The sequence below is a fragment of the Osmerus mordax genome, chromosome 22, assembly GCF_038355195.1.
Source record: "Osmerus mordax isolate fOsmMor3 chromosome 22, fOsmMor3.pri, whole genome shotgun sequence".
Taxonomy (NCBI): Eukaryota; Metazoa; Chordata; class Actinopteri; order Osmeriformes; family Osmeridae; genus Osmerus; species Osmerus mordax.
In genome coordinates this window covers 11,463,063-11,480,474 of record NC_090071.1, presented here as the reverse complement: position 1 = coordinate 11,480,474, position 17,412 = coordinate 11,463,063, and the positions used below count along the sequence as shown (strand labels likewise).

The window sequence follows — 17,412 nt, the reverse complement described above, 5'->3', positions numbered from 1 at the left end:
ATGAATAAGTTTGAGGTGCTTGGCATTGTCGGGGAGGGTGAGTAATTCCAGTAGATGACTCTCTCTCTCTCCTTCCTCTCTCCCTCTCCTTCTGTCTCCCGCCCTCTCTCCTCACCCCTCTCTCCCTCTCCGTATCTCCCACCCCCTTTGTCTTCTCTCTTGGTCAGAGCCAGCGTTTCCTCCTTTTTCCTGTGAGTGTCCCTGAGTCCCTGCTGATATGATTCATGTAATTGTGAGGGTTGTGAGATTGAGGGGTGCGTGTCGAGGCTGTGGCGGGCTCAGAGCAGACCTCCGGTGGCTCTTTCACCACTGTGCTCCCCTCCCACTCCCCTCACAGGGGAGTCTTTCACAGCCAATCAGGGCTTATCTTTCGCGTCACACGCAGAGAGCTGTAAAGGAGCTGTCCACAACAGCACACAAGAGTCCCCTACTGTTTGCACTTAGCGATAGGTAATGTCGCTGCGTGTGCCTAAGGTAGTGTGACAAAGGCTTATATATATTCATCAGGTGATTTATGGTTAGGAAGTGCCTTTTTGCGCACCTGAGGTCATCAACATTTCGAGCCTTGAGGTGTCCCGTCTGTAGTGTAAGGACGGGTAATGTACTGTATGAGCATGTGGGGGAAAGATAATGCAGTTGCCATGCCAACAGTGACCAAGGGGGGAGTGGGGGGCATGCTCTCATTTAGATGAGACTGTCGTGTGTGTGTGTGTGTCTCACTCTGTTCCTTCTGTCTATAGGGGCATATGGAGTGGTGCTCAAATGCAGGCACAAGGTAAGATGCCTGCTTCTCTGTGTCTGTTATCCATGATCATGATCACCGACTACAGTGAATTTGATCCATTATCGTGATCACTGACTACAGTGAATTTGATCCATTATCGTGATCACTGACTACAGTGAATTTGATCCACTATCGAGGTCAACGCCTACAGTGAATTTGATCCATTATCGTGTTCACTGACTACAGTGAATTTGATCCATTATCGTGATCACCGACTACAGTGAATTTGATCCACTATCGAGGTCAACGCCTACAGTAAATTTGATCCATTATCAAGATTGCCGACCACAGTGAATATGATCCATTATCATGATTACGGACTGCAGCAAATGATTTGTTTGGTTTGCTTTTCGGCAGGTCAGGAGTTGCTTCTCTATTTGTTCAGGTTACTTCTCCAGGTTAGTTGTGTAGCAGTGGGGTCTGTAAGGATTTCATTGTTGTCGTTGTCATGGCATCTCCAGACGAGTGCTTAGTAAGCGTCAGTGCTGCCCTGCAGCTCTGTGTGGAGGGTGATCACAGGAGACACTCGCTCTGAAGACAGCAAGTGACACCCAAATGTTTATCTGATCCATAGTGTGGTGGTGTAGGCAGGGGGCAATGGGTTGTGTGTGTGTGGGTGGTGTGGGAAGGGAAGGGGAGCAGGTGTGTTGATTTGGTATTGACCATAGATCTGAATGTACAGTTCATCAGTAATATTGATTTGTGTTGATCTGATGAGCTGGCCGGACATGTATAGAAGCTTTGGAATGAAAATCTCCCTCTTTCCATCTTACATTTACATTTAGTCATTTAGCAGACACTGTTATCCAGAGCGACTTACAGTAAGTACAGGGACATTCCCCCCGAGGCAAGTAGGGTGAAGTGCCTTGCCCAAGGACACAGCGTCATTTTACACGGCCAGAATCGAACTGGCAACCTTCAGATTACTAGCCCGATTCCCTAACCGCTCAGCCACCTGACTCCATGTAGGGTACAACCTCCAGTCCAACAGGTTGAAATGACTGAACACAAAGTAGTAGTCTAGAAGAAGACAGAAGGTGTACTTCTGAACAACTTGGTACTTTCGATTTCGTCCAAGAAAAAAACCTTGACTAATTCCTGGGTTTGTACTGAGAATCCAGGGTATATTTTTAGGCAGGCAGCTCTTGGAAAAAGCAGTTGGCCGTTGAATATTTCATCCCTCTGTTCGGTTGGCTTTAGCTTGGTCAGTGCCACACTGAGAGACCATTACACTCTCATGTAGAGGGTGGAATATGGAGCTGCTTCTAGAGGACATTACAGAGAACATTGTTACCTCACCATTTTCCTGGTGCTTCTGAAAGGTGTGTGTGAACAGTAGGTTATTCTAGGCAGAGCAATTTGAAGCAGAGAGGAGGCATTTTTTGACGTGTCTGTGTGTGGTGTGTGTGAAGTGCAGTAGCAAAGCCACAAGAGGGCCCCCAGATTTCTGATTGCTTGCAAGAATATGTTTAGTAAAATTCTGTTTTTTCGTTTTTTTTGCGGCCCCTTCATTTTAAGATCGGACCCCCCCAAAAAAAAATCATTCTGTCTACTGGTACAGTGGGATGCAACGATTTGTGATTTTTCCACCGCTACACTAAATATAAAGACAGAGCACGTAGTTATCTGAAAAAAACAGTTACCTTCTACTTGACAGTCCAAATAGTTTGGTTTGAAGTGTAGAGCTGTGGACTGACATTGTTGTGATGGAGTAATGCCCAGGGTCTGCAGGTGCTGCATGTTCACAGACCTAAGTTAACATCACTGCCTGAAGGGGAGTAGCTGTTGTCGTTAGAGGAGAGGCGAGGAGGGAGAAGGCAAGGAAAGGAGAGGAGAAGAAAGGAGGAGAGGAAAGAGAAGGAGGAGAGGACAGAAGAGCAGAGAGGAGAGGAAGAGTAGCAGTGCGGTTTAGTGCTCAGAGGACAGAAGCCCCCGGCAGGACTCAGGTGTAGAGAGGTGTGTGCATGTGCACCAGGATTCACAGATGGATAAGCAGCCAAAAGTGTGGCTGTGTGTTTGTTTGTGTGTGTGTGTGGTTGGTGATGGAAGAGAGCCTATCTTAGATGTGCAGTCAAGGCTCATTGAACTGTGGACCCCAATGGCATCGCAGGCAACATGTATTAATCACCTTCGGGCCGGAGCTTTCTCTCTCTCACACACACGCACACACACACACACACACCTATGACGGGGGCAGTTCAGATGAAGGAAGGTGTCTATAAACTAAATTTATGTGGTTGCTGTGCTTTACATCTTCCATCACAAAATACGTAAAGGGGACTAAGCACAGAGGAATACCTGGAACTCAACAGGAAGTCATTTATATTTAGAATCAGAATCGTGTTTAATCGCCAAGTAAGTGGTCACAAACAAGGAATTTACTTTGGTGGGCAGGTGCCTACAGTGAACATTTAACCATAATGAACAAAATACAAATGTAGAAAAAGTACAACAAAATAAAATATTAGGGCTATACAATATAATATAAAATAAAAAATACGATAAATAAAATAATATAGAATACAAATATTACTAGGGTTAAAAAATAATAATAATACAGGTTCAAACAATGTGATTGGTCATCCAAATTCTGCAACACAACAACTCCCAATGTGATTGGTTGACATGATGTCTGTTAATAGATCCAAGCATGATGCCTTGTTAAACTTAAATCAACACATACATTGTACATAATGCTTCATACAGAATATCTGTGCTCCATAGCTCCCCCGGTGGCTGGGGTAGTGTTCACCCCCTCCTAGCCTGGCTGGCAGAGCTGACACCCTGGCCACAGGCCCGCCGAATAATATTCTGATCTCAAGAGTGGGAAGAGGAGGGATTTAAATCTTTCTCTCTCTCTGTCTGTCTCTTTTTCTCGCTTCTTTTTTTCCTCTGTTTTATTCTCTCTCTCGTTCTGTCACTCACTGCTGCACACAGATACACTCCCCCCCCCCCTCTCTCTCGCGCTCTCTCTCAAACACACACAATTATCTCTCCCCCTCTCTCTCCTTGTTTCTTTCGTGCTCTCTCTCCTGACCCATTTCAGAGAGTGTTTTGTCCTATTTTAGTCTGATCCATAAACATGGCTCTTGGAGGCTGGAGACAGAAATGAAGGGAGGCATCAATGTAGAGTGTCAGGGATGAAGGAAGGCAGGGCGGCAGAAACAAATGGAGGAAGAGAGGCAGGGTAGAGGCAGAGAGCGAGTGAGGCAGAGCGCAGCAGAGTTGGTTGTGGTGGTGAGAGGCAGATAGCAGGAAGAGAGACTGAAAGAAGAGGGAGAGAGAGAAAAAGAGGTTAAGAGAGATTGGGAGGGAGAGAGAGAGGGGTAGGAGTGGTAATGAATGGGTGGGAAAAGAGACAAAAGAGCCAAAGAAAGAAAAAAGAAAGGTGGAGAGGAAGAAGTAGAGAGCAAGAGAGAGATAGAGGGAGTAAGATATGGAGAGAGAGAGACAGAGGGAGTAAGATATGGAGAGAGAGAGAGAGAGAGAGGGAATAAGATATGGAGAGAGAGAGCGAGAGAGAGAGAGACAGACAGAAGGAGTAAGATATGGAGAGAGAGAGAGAGAGAGAGAGAGGGGTAGAGAAATATATAGGTTGAAGCGAATGGATGGCAGTGTGAATGAGGGAGGAGAAATAGAATGGTAGAGAGAGAAAGGAGAGGAAGAGAGAGAGAAAGGCAAGGTGGAGGATTCCAGCATCAGGTTAATTAGCCTGCCTGGCAGGAACAGATTGTTCTAACAGCAGCTACTCAGGGGAATCCATCTTTTTTACTCTTCCTCCTCCTCTCTTCCTCTCCCTCATCTGCCGTCCCAGGAGGGAGAGAGTGAAGACGCTTCCTTGAGGGGATATCCTGTCTATATTCGGGTCAAACCTTCATCAGTTGTTTTCTTCATCATCATCGTCATCCTCATAGCCTTGACTGACTACTTGGTTTCACTATAGTAAAAAGCTGTTTTTTTAGCTCATCACAATCACTAGTGTAGCACAGGTGGTTTGGAGCTAAGCTTTCACAAAGAACTCCAACCCAGTGCTTGAGGAATTCCTCATTGTTCTAACAGTAGATGCGTGTGTTCCATTTACATTTACATTTAGTCATTTAGCAGACGCTCTTATCCAGAGCGACTTACATTAAGTACAGGGACATACCCCCCGAGGCAAGTAGGGTGAAGTGCCATGCCCAAGGACACAACGTCATTTGGCACGGCCGGGAATCGAACTGGCAACCTTCTGATTACTAGCCCGCTTCCCTAACCGCTCAGCCACCTGACTCCCTAGTCGGCCATAAGTCCATAAGTCCATAAGTCGGCCTCGGCTCTGCAGCTAGGCCGGGGCTCCTTTTCAGGGAGGACTGGGTTATCTTTCTCTAACAGCATCTTTCCCCTTCACAGGAGACCAATGAGCTGGTTGCCATCAAGAAGTTTAAAGACAGCGAAGGTGAGCTGTAGAGAGAAGTGAGTGAGTGAGTGAATGAGTGAGTGAATGACTGAGTAAGTGAGAGAGAGATGGTGAGTGTGTGTGTGTGTGTGTGTGTGTGTGTGTGTGTGTGTGTGTGTGAGAGAGAGAAAGAGAGACATTGAGTGAGTGAGTGAGAGAGAGAGAGAGAGAGAGAGAGAGAGAGAGAGAGACAGAGAGAGAGAGAGAGAGAGAGAGAGATAGAGAGAGACTGAGCGAAAGACTGACCGACGGACGGACTGACCGACCCCTTCTCGCCGGCTGCCTGTGCTAGCTGTGTGGGGGGGATGTTCCTCATGCTGTGTGGGGGGGGTGCTCCTCATGCTGTGTGGGGGGGATGCTCCTCATGCTGTGTTAGGGGGATGTTCCTCATGCTGTGTGGGGGGGGTGCTCCTCATGCTGTGTGGGGGGGATGCTCCTCATGCTGTTTGGGGGGGGTGCTCCTCATGCTGTGTGGGGTGGGGTGCTCCTCATGCTGTGTTAGGGGAATGTTCCTCATGCTGTGTGGGGGGGGTGCTCCTCATGCTGTGTGGGGGGGGGTGCTCCTCATGCTGTGTTAGGGGGGTGCTCCTCATGCTGTGTGGGGGGGGGTGCTCCTCATGCTGTGTTAGGGGGGTGCTCCTCATGCTGTGTGGGGGGGGGGTGCTCCTCATGCTGTGTTAGGGGGATGTTCCTCATGCTGTGTGGGGGGATGGGCTCCACAGAGAATGAGGAGGTGAAGGAGACCACCCTGAGAGAGCTGAAGATGCTGAGGACTCTGAAGCAGGACAACATCGTGGAGCTCAGGGAGGCTTTCCGCAGGAGGGGGAAGCTCTACCTGGTCTTTGAATACGTGGAGAGGGTCAGAACACACACACACACACACATGACCCCGCGCACTTACGCAAACGCACGCAAACATACACGTGCACATTTGACACATCGACACACAGAGGAGTGGATCGAGGCAGGCCGTGACTGCTGTGTGTGTGTGTGTGTGTGTGTGTGTGTGTGTGTGTGTGTGTTTCAGAACATGCTGGAGCTGCTGGAGGAGCTGCCTACCGGAGCTCCTCCTGAGAAGGTGCGCAGCTACATCTACCAGCTCATCAAGGCCATCCACTGGTGCCACAAGAACGAGATCGTACACAGAGGTGAGCTGGCTGGGTGGTTGGCTGTTTGACTGGTTGGTTGGTTGGATGGCCTGTCTTACATTACTGACAATCTCTCTTGAACCTGGGATTGAGACCCAGCCCTCTTATCCCCTCCTGCCTGCTTCCCCTCTGCCCCACCACTGTCCAGACATCAAGCCTGAGAATCTCCTTATTAGCTCGGAAGACGTCCTCAAACTGTGTGATTTTGGTGAGTAAATAATCACTGTCTTCATCATCACCTGCTGACTCATCCTGGCGTGGTGAGAGATTCACCTATTATTCAGCGTAAATGCCAAGTATCAGACTGTCAGTTACCCTGTATGACTGTCAGTTAGGCTGTATGACTGTCAGTTACCCTGTATGACTGTCAGTTAGGCTGTATGACTGTCAGTTGCCCTGTATGACTGTCAGTTAGGCTGTATGACTGTCAGTTAGACTGTATGACTGTCAGTTGCCCTGTATGACTGTCAGTTGCCCTGTATGACTGTCAGTTACCCTGTATGACTGTCAGTTGCCCTGTATGACTGTCAGTTAGATTGTATGACTGTTTGTTACCATTTATTTCTGTTCAGCTCCAAGGTATGCAGCTACTTGTGTTATCTTAGTTGGCCAGGATCCTCATAAACAGTGAGTTTGCGTGTGTGTTTGTGTGTGGTGCGTGTGTGTGGGTGGGTGGGTGTGTGTGTGTGTAGGTTTTGCGCGTAACCTATCAGAGGGAACGGATGCCAACTACACAGAGTATGTGGCCACTAGATGGTACCGCTCACCTGAACTCCTGCTAGGGTGAGTCTCTGTGTGCGTGTGTGTGTGTGTGTGTGTGTTGCATTGCTTTAGCAGTAGCAGTGTGTCTCCTTGTCAGTCTCCTCTCTCCTGTTCCCTGATTTAGTACCTTCTAGAACACACACGCTCATCCCACGCAGATTTTCTCTCGGTTTCTCTTTTCTCTCTCTCTTTCTCTCAGCTGTTATCTAGCTTCAGTGGGTAAAGTGGTCATTAGCGTTAGCGTCATATTGATATATATATATATTGTGTCCATTTCTCCCTCCCTCCTCAGCGCCCCCTATGGGAAGGCAGTGGACATGTGGTCGGTGGGCTGCATCCTGGGGGAGCTGAGTGACGGCCAGCCTCTGTTCCCAGGAGAGAGTGAGATCGACCAGCTCTTCACCATCCAGAAGGTTCTGGGCCCTCTGCCTCAGGAGCAGATGAAGCTGTTCTACAACAACCCTCGCTTCCACGGACTCAGGGTAGGAGAGGGGGGACCTCTCCTCTGTCTTCCCTCCCTCTCTCTATCTCTCTCTCTCTCCCCCCCTCTGTCCCTCCCTCCCTCTCACAATTCTCCATTCCACAGGTTAAGGGTAGGACAAGGCAGGTCTTCCTGTCTCCTCTTTTCTTCCTCCATCACCGCCTCCTTCCTATCCTCCCTTCCTACCATCCTCCTGCCTCTCCCCTTCCTCCATTCCTTTATTCCAACCTCGTTCCCTCCATCCCTTCATCCCTCCCCCTCAATGGCAGTGTGCCCAGATAACAGCATGACTGAGAGAATCGCTGTGACTCACGCCGTCAATCCACTGGTGTGATCCGCTAGCATCTAACTATGACAAGCGTGTGGTGATGCTAACATGTTCTCAGACTCGACGCGGCTCCTTGCTTAGTAACCGAAACTCTATTTTAGAGTGCCGACTGTCTCTCACTCCCCTCTCTCTCTCTCTCTCTCTCTCTCTCTCTCTCTCTCTCTCTCTCTCTCTCTCTCTCTCTCTCTCTCTCTCTCTCTCTCTCTCACTCCCCTCTCTCTCTCTCTCTCTCTCTCTCTCTCTTTCTCTTTCTCCCTCCCCAGTTCCCAGCAGCCAATCACCCCACCACCCTGGAGAGACGCTACATGGGCATCTTGAGTGGTCTGATGTTGGACCTCATGAAGGTACGGAGATGAGGATGACGAGAGTGGGGATGGCGGTCGGGATGACGATGGGGATGATAAGGATTAGGGTGATTGTGATAATGATGGTAGCGGTGTTGACAGGGGTGATAATTCTATGGTTGAATGAAGGTCTCCCTCTATCTCATCAAATTAGATCAAATGTGTTTGTATGGCCTTTTTAACAAGCGATATCACAAAGTGCTTCACATACGCCGACTGAACTGCAACCTAAACCTTTAAGAAAGACAAGGACAAACTCCTTGGAAACCTCATTGAGGAAAACACTATGTGTCACATGTAGGTCAACCTTCACAACGACCCAACTATTTATCTCCTTCTCTCGGGTTTCAGAGCCTCAACATCTCTCAATATATTTAAAACTCATCTTAAGACGTGTTTGTTCAGTGAAGTATTTGGAACATTATAAAGGTTCTGGTTATTTGTTTCATTTGAATTCAATAAAACTTGTAAGTTATTACATATCATTGTATTGTTTTATTGTAATTTGTACAGCACTTTGGTACAATTTGTGTGTTTTTTTAAAGTGTTCTATGAATACATTTGGATTTGAATTGATTTGATTTGGTGTGTCACTTCACCAGAACCTGCTGCTGTTGAACGCCCCAGAGCGCTACCTGACGGAACAGAGCCTCAACCACCCGGTGTTCCTGCCCCTGCGCCAGCTGGAGAGACCTGCCCCGCCCTCGCCCAACCCCTCCCGCTCCGCCAAGAGGAAGACCCACCACCACGGGGAGAACACAGTCCCCACCAGGTCGGCCTGCAGGAACCTGGAACGTTCACTTAGAACGTTGACTTCCAGCATTTGATTTATTTGCGTTCCTTTTTGAGCTGTTGATGTCCTGACGATGCTGTTGATATGCTAATCGAATCAAATCAAATTGCTTTGTATAGCCCTTTTGACAAGCAATGCCACAGAGGGCTTCACATACGCCTGCAGAATTGCAGTTAAACCTACCTAAACCCTCAAGGAAGACAAGGAAAAAGTCAGGAAAACTTGTTGAGAAAGAATGGGACAAACTGTCACTGTCACCATCACCATAATGATGATGAAAGTGATGATTTTAATGATGATGATCATGAGAGGGATTGAGATGATTAATTTCTTCCCCTCCAGGAGTCATGCCAGTAAATCCTCAGGTCATCGTCGCACCGGTAGTAAGGAGTGCTCCAGCCTCCCTCGTCACGGCGACCTTCACCTTGGCAATGACAGCTTCCTCAACGGCAACAAGCCAGTCTCCTCCAGTCTAAGCCCAACCCTCCATGCCAAGAACTACAATACTCATACTTTCACCTCAACCCTCAGCCCCACCCTCCATCATAAGAACTACGTTACCCAGACCCTCAACCGATCCACTTCCTATAGCAAGGATCTGTCCAATCACAACCTTCCACACCTCCTCAGCCCCAGGGAAACCAAGGTGGGTTTAGAAGAGATGTATTAACTTAAACCATGTATCTGCAGATATAAGTGGTATTAATCTACTTTTTAGTATCTAACTTTTGGCAGGCAAAAATAGGAAACTAATAATATGGTTATACTGAAGAATTAATTTATTAATTATATTATTATAATTTACAAATACATTTTTAAGGGCAAGACAGTGTTTGACTTCAACCTGGGTGCTCCATTACCGGGTGTTCCCAAGGCGACGGACCCCTCAGGTCCTGGAGGAGGAGTAGGAGGAGTGAAGTACCCGACCAAGTCCTCGTCCTCCCGCTCCTCCTCCTCCTCTCAGCCGGCCGCCCGTCACCCAGCCTCCTTCCTGGAGGGCAAGACCGGCACCCTGCAGTCCGGGGGGGACAAACAGCACGGCCGCCACGGCAACCACGCCGGTAACCACGGCAACCACGCCAGTAACCACGGCAACCTGGACTCGGCCCACGGCTCTATGTCGTCCTCCTCTAAGAGCTCCGCCTCCTACCTGAGCCTGTCCAAGAGCCACAGCGCTCTGAGCGACGCCGCCGCCTCCACTGGCGCCGCCAAGTCTGTCGGTAACCTTAGCGACCCGAGGCTGCACCCTGACGACCCGTCAGTGGCCATTGCCGCCGGTGCCGGGACGACAGGAGGGAGGTTTTTCCCCGCCAGCTGCATGGACCTCAACGCCCCCCAAGGACCCCCCCCGGGGAGTCCCTCGGGTCGCCATGGAGACCGGTCGGGCCACAGCCCCTCCTCCAGGGGGGGAGGGCCCCGGATGGAGAGCAGCACGCTGGACTCATCCGCCCGACGCACGCGCCACAAGACCACCGCCCACGGTAGGTAGACCCAGGCAAGGATGGCTTGATATGGATGGATGGATGGGAGGGAGGGAGATACTGTATTGTGACACATCACCCCCCTCCTCCTCCTCCTCTCCTCCCCCTCCCAGAGGACGCCAAGGCTCCAGAGCTGCTGGACCCGGGGGGCCCCCACACCCTCCCCTCCCCCCAGGAGTCCTACCCCTACGGCCTGGGCTACACCTCGCCGTTCTCCTCCCAGCAGCGGCCGCACCGCCACTCCATGTACGTGCGGCGGGAGCGCCAGCGGCCCCACGGCGGGGGAGGGGGAGGGGGAGGCGGGGCGGAGGGGACCCCGGGGGGCCTGGTGGTGGGGCAGGGCGTGCCCACCCGGGCCAGCAGCCTGCAGCTCCTCTCTCCACAGCTCCAGCACCGAACACTCACCAGGCACTCAGGGGGGTCCTCCAGGGAGGACTGCACGGAGGACATGAGCAGGGTTGGTATGGGTTCATACACACACACACACACACACACAGACACACACACCATGTCTTTGTGTGTCTTTCAGTTGCCCTCTGTCTCTGCTGGTCCAGCCTGTCACTGCACCACAGCACACCTCCAGGGAAACACCTTTTGCTTTCACTGCAACTGTGTCACTGATGTAACTGTGTTTCTGTAGAGGACTCTTTTGCTTCCATTACATTGGCTCACAGGTTAAGCTCTGCCAGTTGAAAACAAGTGCACCTAATGTAGTGGTGCAGTAATTGAAAGTAAAAGCAAAAGTGTTTTACAAGTTCTGCATCATGCTGTTCCACTCTGCTAATGTGCGGTGAGTGAGTGATCAAGTGAGTGAGTGAGTGATCGAGTGAGTGAGTGAGTGAGTGAATGAGTGAGAGAGAGAGAGAGAGAGAGAGAGAGAGAGAGAGTGAGTGAGCTGCTTCAGTCCGCTTGACCTGCGTGTGTCATCTACAGGGCGAGCAGCCCCCCCCTAAAGAGATGACCCCCCACCCTCGAGCCCTCGTCAAGGACCCCCCCAGGGACAACTCTTCAGCCTTTCACACACAGCTCTCTAAGAACGAGGTCCGACTCCTCAACCCCAACCTCACACACACTCACACAATCCCCACGGTCACACATATACACACACACAACCCCAACCGTACACACACTCACACAATCCCCACGGTCACACATACACACACACACACAATCCCCACCGTCACACACCCACACACCCACAGCCAACCCCATGCCACACAAACCCACACAACCTCGCCGCCCCCTAACATTCTGTCCAGCGCTCACTCGCACACACTGGTTTTCCCCCACCCCTCCGTTAGACCTTGTTTTGAAGAACTCTTATACTCTTCATGTTTCTCCCCAGACCCGGTGCCTTCCAAACGAAGCATATTTATATATGTCGCTTCTACATCTCAGCACATTCAGCACCCCACCCCCCCCCCACCCACCCCCCCAGACGTTTTTATGTGTGTTGACTGTTCAGAGAAAACACATAAGGTTAACGCACTCACACGGCTGTTCTTTAGTAGTTTGTCATTGGATGTATTTGCACTCCTACGCTTCTCTTCCACTAATAACACATCGTGCCCCCCCCCCCCCCCCCTGGGAGACTCGAGTCAGAGAACTCAGACCACGCAGCCCCTCCCGCATCCCATCTAGCGCTGTCACTGGCTTATGATGTCATCTGTGTGTGCCAGGTGGGGATGTACCACGAGCCCCACTTGGAGGACGCCGCTCCGTCTAAAGAGAACTGCATGATCTTCACTGACTCCATGCCTCGCAGGGTCGGCAGCTTCTACAGAGGTAGACACACACACCTCAAACACGCTACACACACACACCCCAAGCCCCTCACATAATACCAAATACAAGACCCACTTTCCTCACACACACCTCAAACACGCTACACACACACACCCCAAGCCCCTCACATAATACCAAATACAAGACCCACTTTCCTCACACACACCTCAAACACGCTACACACACACACCCCAAGCCCCTCACATAATACCAAATACAAGCCCCACTTTCCTCACACATACCTCAAATGATGCCTTGTGCACCTTTAACACACCTCAAATAATACCTCACATACATCTCAAATAAAACCTTGCACACAACACATACACCTCACAACGCCGTCGACCTCTCTCTTCTCATCTTTCTTCTCTCTCTGTCTCTCTCTCTCTATCCCTCTCTCCCTTTGTCCAGTCCCCTCCCCCAGACCAGATAACTCCTCCTTTCATGATGGCGCAGGCCAAAGCAGAGGAGCCGTCGTCTCGGGAGACGCCATTGCCATGGGCAACCACTCTAAACGGCAGACAGCTTTCGAATGGTGAGCCAGCAAAAGTTGACTAGCCTAACGATTGTGTCCGCGGCGACTCTGAGCCAACGCAGGATGTGAGCGGTTCGAATCCTGTTCCCGGTTCCTGCTACAGTGTGTGACTCCTGTGTCTCTTCCTTTTCCTTTCCTCGTTCTTGTCCTGCACCCCCCACGTTTGACTCTCCCTCCCTTCTCTCTGTCCATACTGTGGACTCTCTGTTCATACACGTACCCCTCACAAACGGTCCTCTCTTTTTTTGATCTCTCCCCCTCTATTACCCACCTGTTTGTCTTTCTGTCTGTCTGTCCCCCTACCGTCTCCTCTAGGGCCACCCCGGAGGCTGTAGTCCTGCCCCCCCCAGAGCCCCCCAAAGAGAAGGAGAGACAAGGCTTCTTCAGAGCAATAAAAAAGAAGAAGAAGAAGTCTCAAACAGTAGGTTCTTTTAGAGATGTTTTTCGAGTGGCCACACTGCATAAATACAGTTACCTGTAGAGTGTGGGCAACATTTTGCTGCCGTTCTATTCTAAGGCAGCTGTCAAACGGGTTACGCTTCGGCCATTTGATATTTTTCTCGTCACCTCGGGTGACTTTGTGTAGACTCAGCAAGGTTTGCCACAGAGTAGGCATCACAGTTTCTGGGTGTGTGGGTAGGAGGTGTCCTGAGGAAGAGCGGTGCGTTAGAGCAGTACTGCTCCTCCCGTCAAATGGCCTCCTCATCAGGGATTTTACACACAATGTCATTTACATCCGCAATTCCAATATAGACCATAAATCTGTCAATGAGGCCCATTTCTTTAAAGAGCTATTTGCCATCCAGCCAATTTATTCTTCCGTTGAGCAAATGGGAAAGTTGTTTGCGACGCGAGAGGTTACGTCGGTCATGTCTACAGCATGCAATTACCTCGGCTCAGCACAGGATCCTTTTGTATTACAGACTTCATAATTAGCCAAACAGGATATCTGATAGGAGACAGTGATTATCCAGGAAGCACCTGGCTTACCATGCCATACTGGACAATGTCCCCCTCTGAGACAATACCAATTTTTGTTTGATTTGAAGTGTATTCATTATTGAGGCTGACCAATTCCATAAACATAATTCTTGGTGGTTTCGTATGTGGTTGGCTATAGGTTTTACATTGACAGACGTTTTAGATGATAGGAAATACAGTCTATTGAGTGTACAGTACGTACCTGAGGTACTAGACGTTCCTGTCCCTCTCCCTCCAAACTCCGTTAGAGGTCATTGAACCTGGCTTTGCATAGCTCAGGCCTTCTTGATACCACACATGAACCCCGACATCCACTGCCAAATCCTTGCACGCAGTACTAGATTGCAAAAAAAATCATATAAATCAATTAACATATATATACTTAATATATTTTAGATTTACTTTAAAAATATATAGAAGGAAATAATTCATTTTTAAATTTGATGTTGGTGAACTTTCAACGTTCAAAATCTCTGCATTGTTACTATCTTCTTTTCACACAACCTCATTTTGTAGCGTCGAGCACTTGATTGGTTGGAGGCACCAACACTAACTCAATTGTGGAATTATTGGAGACGGTTTCCCCATCTTGTGGATTAATTACACTTGGAATATGTTGTGAACGTTAGACAACGGCTGACTCTACGCCAGTGCCTTAGCTGGCACCCCGAACAATAAACAGAGGAACCCCGGTTCCTCAGTTGCGGTCTATGTGTGTGTGTGAGTTCTAGATCCCTTTCGAATGTGTGTGTGGTGTACCCCCAGAGAGATGTGGAGGAGAGCAGGAGCCAAAGCTTCAGGAGGAGTATCTTCCCTCTCTTCTCCTCCAGGAGCAGCATAAAGCACAACGCCTCCATCCTGACTGCTCCCATGGTAACCAGTCTGTCTGCCTGCCTGCCTGCCGACCCGCCTGCAGCCATTTTTTCATCAATGTGTCAACCGAATCAGGCCCATTTCATCTGATGTCATCACTGTGCGCCGTCATCATCGCATGCGTCTTGTGCCGCCAAGCATGTCTCGTCGCCGAGGACAGCGGTGAAGGAAGTGCCGCTGCTCTAGAGCTGCCCTTGACCATACCTGTTATAAACATCTGTCTTCTGCATGTATGTGGTGGTGGTCGGCCTTAGTCAGCACCCCCGTCTCTCTGTCTGAAATGGTAGGTTCCTGGTGACGGCGCAGACCACTTGGTTGCTCAGAGGGGGGTCAAGTCCTCTTCTCACCACAGCGGTCGGCATAAGAACCGCGAGCGGTCACGAGACAGAGACCGCGAACGAGAGCAGAGCCGAGATCGGGACCGTGACCGAGAGAGGGAACGAGAGAGAGAAAGAGAACGAGATAGAGAAAGAGAGCGAGAGAGGGAGCGGGGGAGAGAGAGAGAGAGAGTCAGCGACTGGCCACCAGAGAAACAAGTCGGCACACACTCTCAGGTAAATGTGAGGGCGCACGTGTGTGTTTGTGTTTCCGATGCTTTCTCACAAGCAAGTCTTCCCCACCCTAACATCACCTCCTCACTACCCCCAGAACCAACCACTGAAGTCCCTTCGCCGCCTCTTGCACCTATCCCCTACCTCCTCCAGCCAAGCCCTGCCTCCAGCCCCGCCCCCAGACCTGCGCTTCCAGCCGCCCCTCCCCAGCCAGGCTCCTCCCCCTCCCCCTGCCCGGCCCAATGAGGGGCGGAGCCACCAGAGCAGTGGCTCCGCCCAGGGGAAGAGCAGAAAGCCCAGCTATCCAGTTCCGGGGCCGATGGAGTCCAACTGGCACGTGTCAGCGATGCAGAGGGGGGAGGGCTCCTCCTACCCCCCAGAGCAGTTGGGAATCAAGCCGGGACAGAACGGACCCACCTTCACCAGAGCCTCCAGAACCAGGATACCCAACCTCAACGACCTGAAGGAGACAGCACTGTAGGAGAGCCGGGGAGCGATCCCTGGTTCACCTCCTGGACACTGGGAGGCTGTGTCAGAATAGCCTAGCGAGGGAGACAGAGACAGGGCTACTGTTCTCTCTGCTGCCCCCATGTGGTTTCAGGATGATACTGCACCACCGGGCAGAACGGCTTGGGCCACCAACCACGTCTTACTCTTTTGAAACCCCCATTTGATAGAATTTATATGGATGATATTTATGAGATTATTTTATTTCGTTTAAATTAAAAGGTCCTGAACTATGAATGATCTGTACATGGAAAAAAGGATTATAGAATGAAAACACGCGAGAGCTTTAGTTTCTACTCAAAAATATATGAACATAGACATTCTACCTGTCAATATTTAGGTTAAATATTTAAGTCAATATTTCCTTATGAATATTTAAATGTGGACGTCTTTTTTTGGTTCTTCAGAATTTAGAATATGGTTATTTGTTGCAGTACATACTTATCGATTGGATTTCCTTTTGATCTCACCTAATTGATTTGTGTTTGTGTGCGTGGAGATGCATGGACAAGAGGCATCTCAGCAACAAGATTATACTACCCATCATCTTCATTGGCAGCAGCACCATCTTCATCAATGCCATGGCACATTCGACCATTACCTGTTCTACTGACAGAGTCTAGATTCCAGCATTCATTGTTCTCCTGAAATACCATCATTGAGCCAAGACGTCTCACAAGGCAGTCAGTCCTTGGCTGAGCCCATTTGACAGGTTGGCCCCATGCTGAGGCCCCATGCTGTTTCGGCTGTAGTCCACTTTCACTGTTGAGTACTCAGTTTCCCAGCAGACCCTGCGGCAAGGCTGCAGAGGGCCAGGCTGTGAGGAGGAAGTGACACGGTGACTTTGCCTCAGGGCTCTCAAGGGTGCCAAATAGGGTTTTTACTCCCACCAGCAGCCTAAAGCTAATTTCAGTGTGTGAGAGGTGTTGTAGGTTTGTGTGTGTGTGTGTGTGTGTGTGTGTGTGTGTGTGTGTGTGTGTGTGTGTGTGTGTGTGTGTGTGTGTGTGTGTGTGTGTGTGTGTGTGTGTGTGTGTGTGTGTGTGTGTGTGTGTGTGTGTGTGTGTGTGTGTGTGTGTGTGTGTGTGTGTGTGTGTGTGTGTGTGTGTGTGTGTGTGTGTGTGTGAGCCCTAACTGCTACAGTATGTAGTATGTGTAACACCACAATGCCATAGCTAATGGATGTCTGCGACCGCTGAATGTCTTCCCCTGAAAACCATGGAATTATAATATCCAACATTTCAACTGTACCAAACACTCATCATCATAGCACACATTACCATCATTTATTGATCCTATTTATTTATTTATATATTTTGTGTCTGTGTAAATAAGAATTAAAGTGTGGTGTAAGATATTCACTGTACCGGTTGGGTATGTTTTTGCTCACTTCTCACTTCTTGTTGGTGAGTGAACTCGGTTTACAAAAACTACAGTATTATTACATGGAATGATGAACAAAGTTTGTGTTTTTTATCACATATTAGACATTAAAACCAAAATCAATAATTTGGTCCACTTGACACAAAGATGTAACTCATAGATGTTGGTGTTTATTTAAGGTAAAAAGGTTTTCTGGTGAACCTGAGGTTACATTCACACCTGATACAAAAACAATACAACTGCA

The 17,412-nt window shown here is 49.5% G+C and overlaps 1 protein-coding gene across 1 annotated transcript; it reads left to right on the top strand.

Annotated features, from left to right (window-relative positions):
* cdkl5 (cyclin dependent kinase like 5) lies at positions 1-15,762 on the top strand. The gene is made up of 20 exons (XM_067260555.1): positions 1-37; positions 741-775; positions 5,174-5,219; positions 5,942-6,078; positions 6,247-6,367; positions 6,516-6,575; positions 7,060-7,150; positions 7,422-7,611; positions 8,202-8,282; positions 8,885-9,054; positions 9,418-9,721; positions 9,896-10,556; positions 10,670-11,013; positions 11,490-11,597; positions 12,236-12,341; positions 12,753-12,876; positions 13,192-13,297; positions 14,623-14,730; positions 15,018-15,284; positions 15,379-15,762. The coding sequence occupies exons 1-20, from the start codon at positions 1-3 to the stop codon at positions 15,760-15,762; spliced, it is 3,480 nt and encodes a 1,159-aa protein (XP_067116656.1).
* The last annotated feature ends 1,650 nt before the right edge of the window (positions 15,763-17,412 follow it).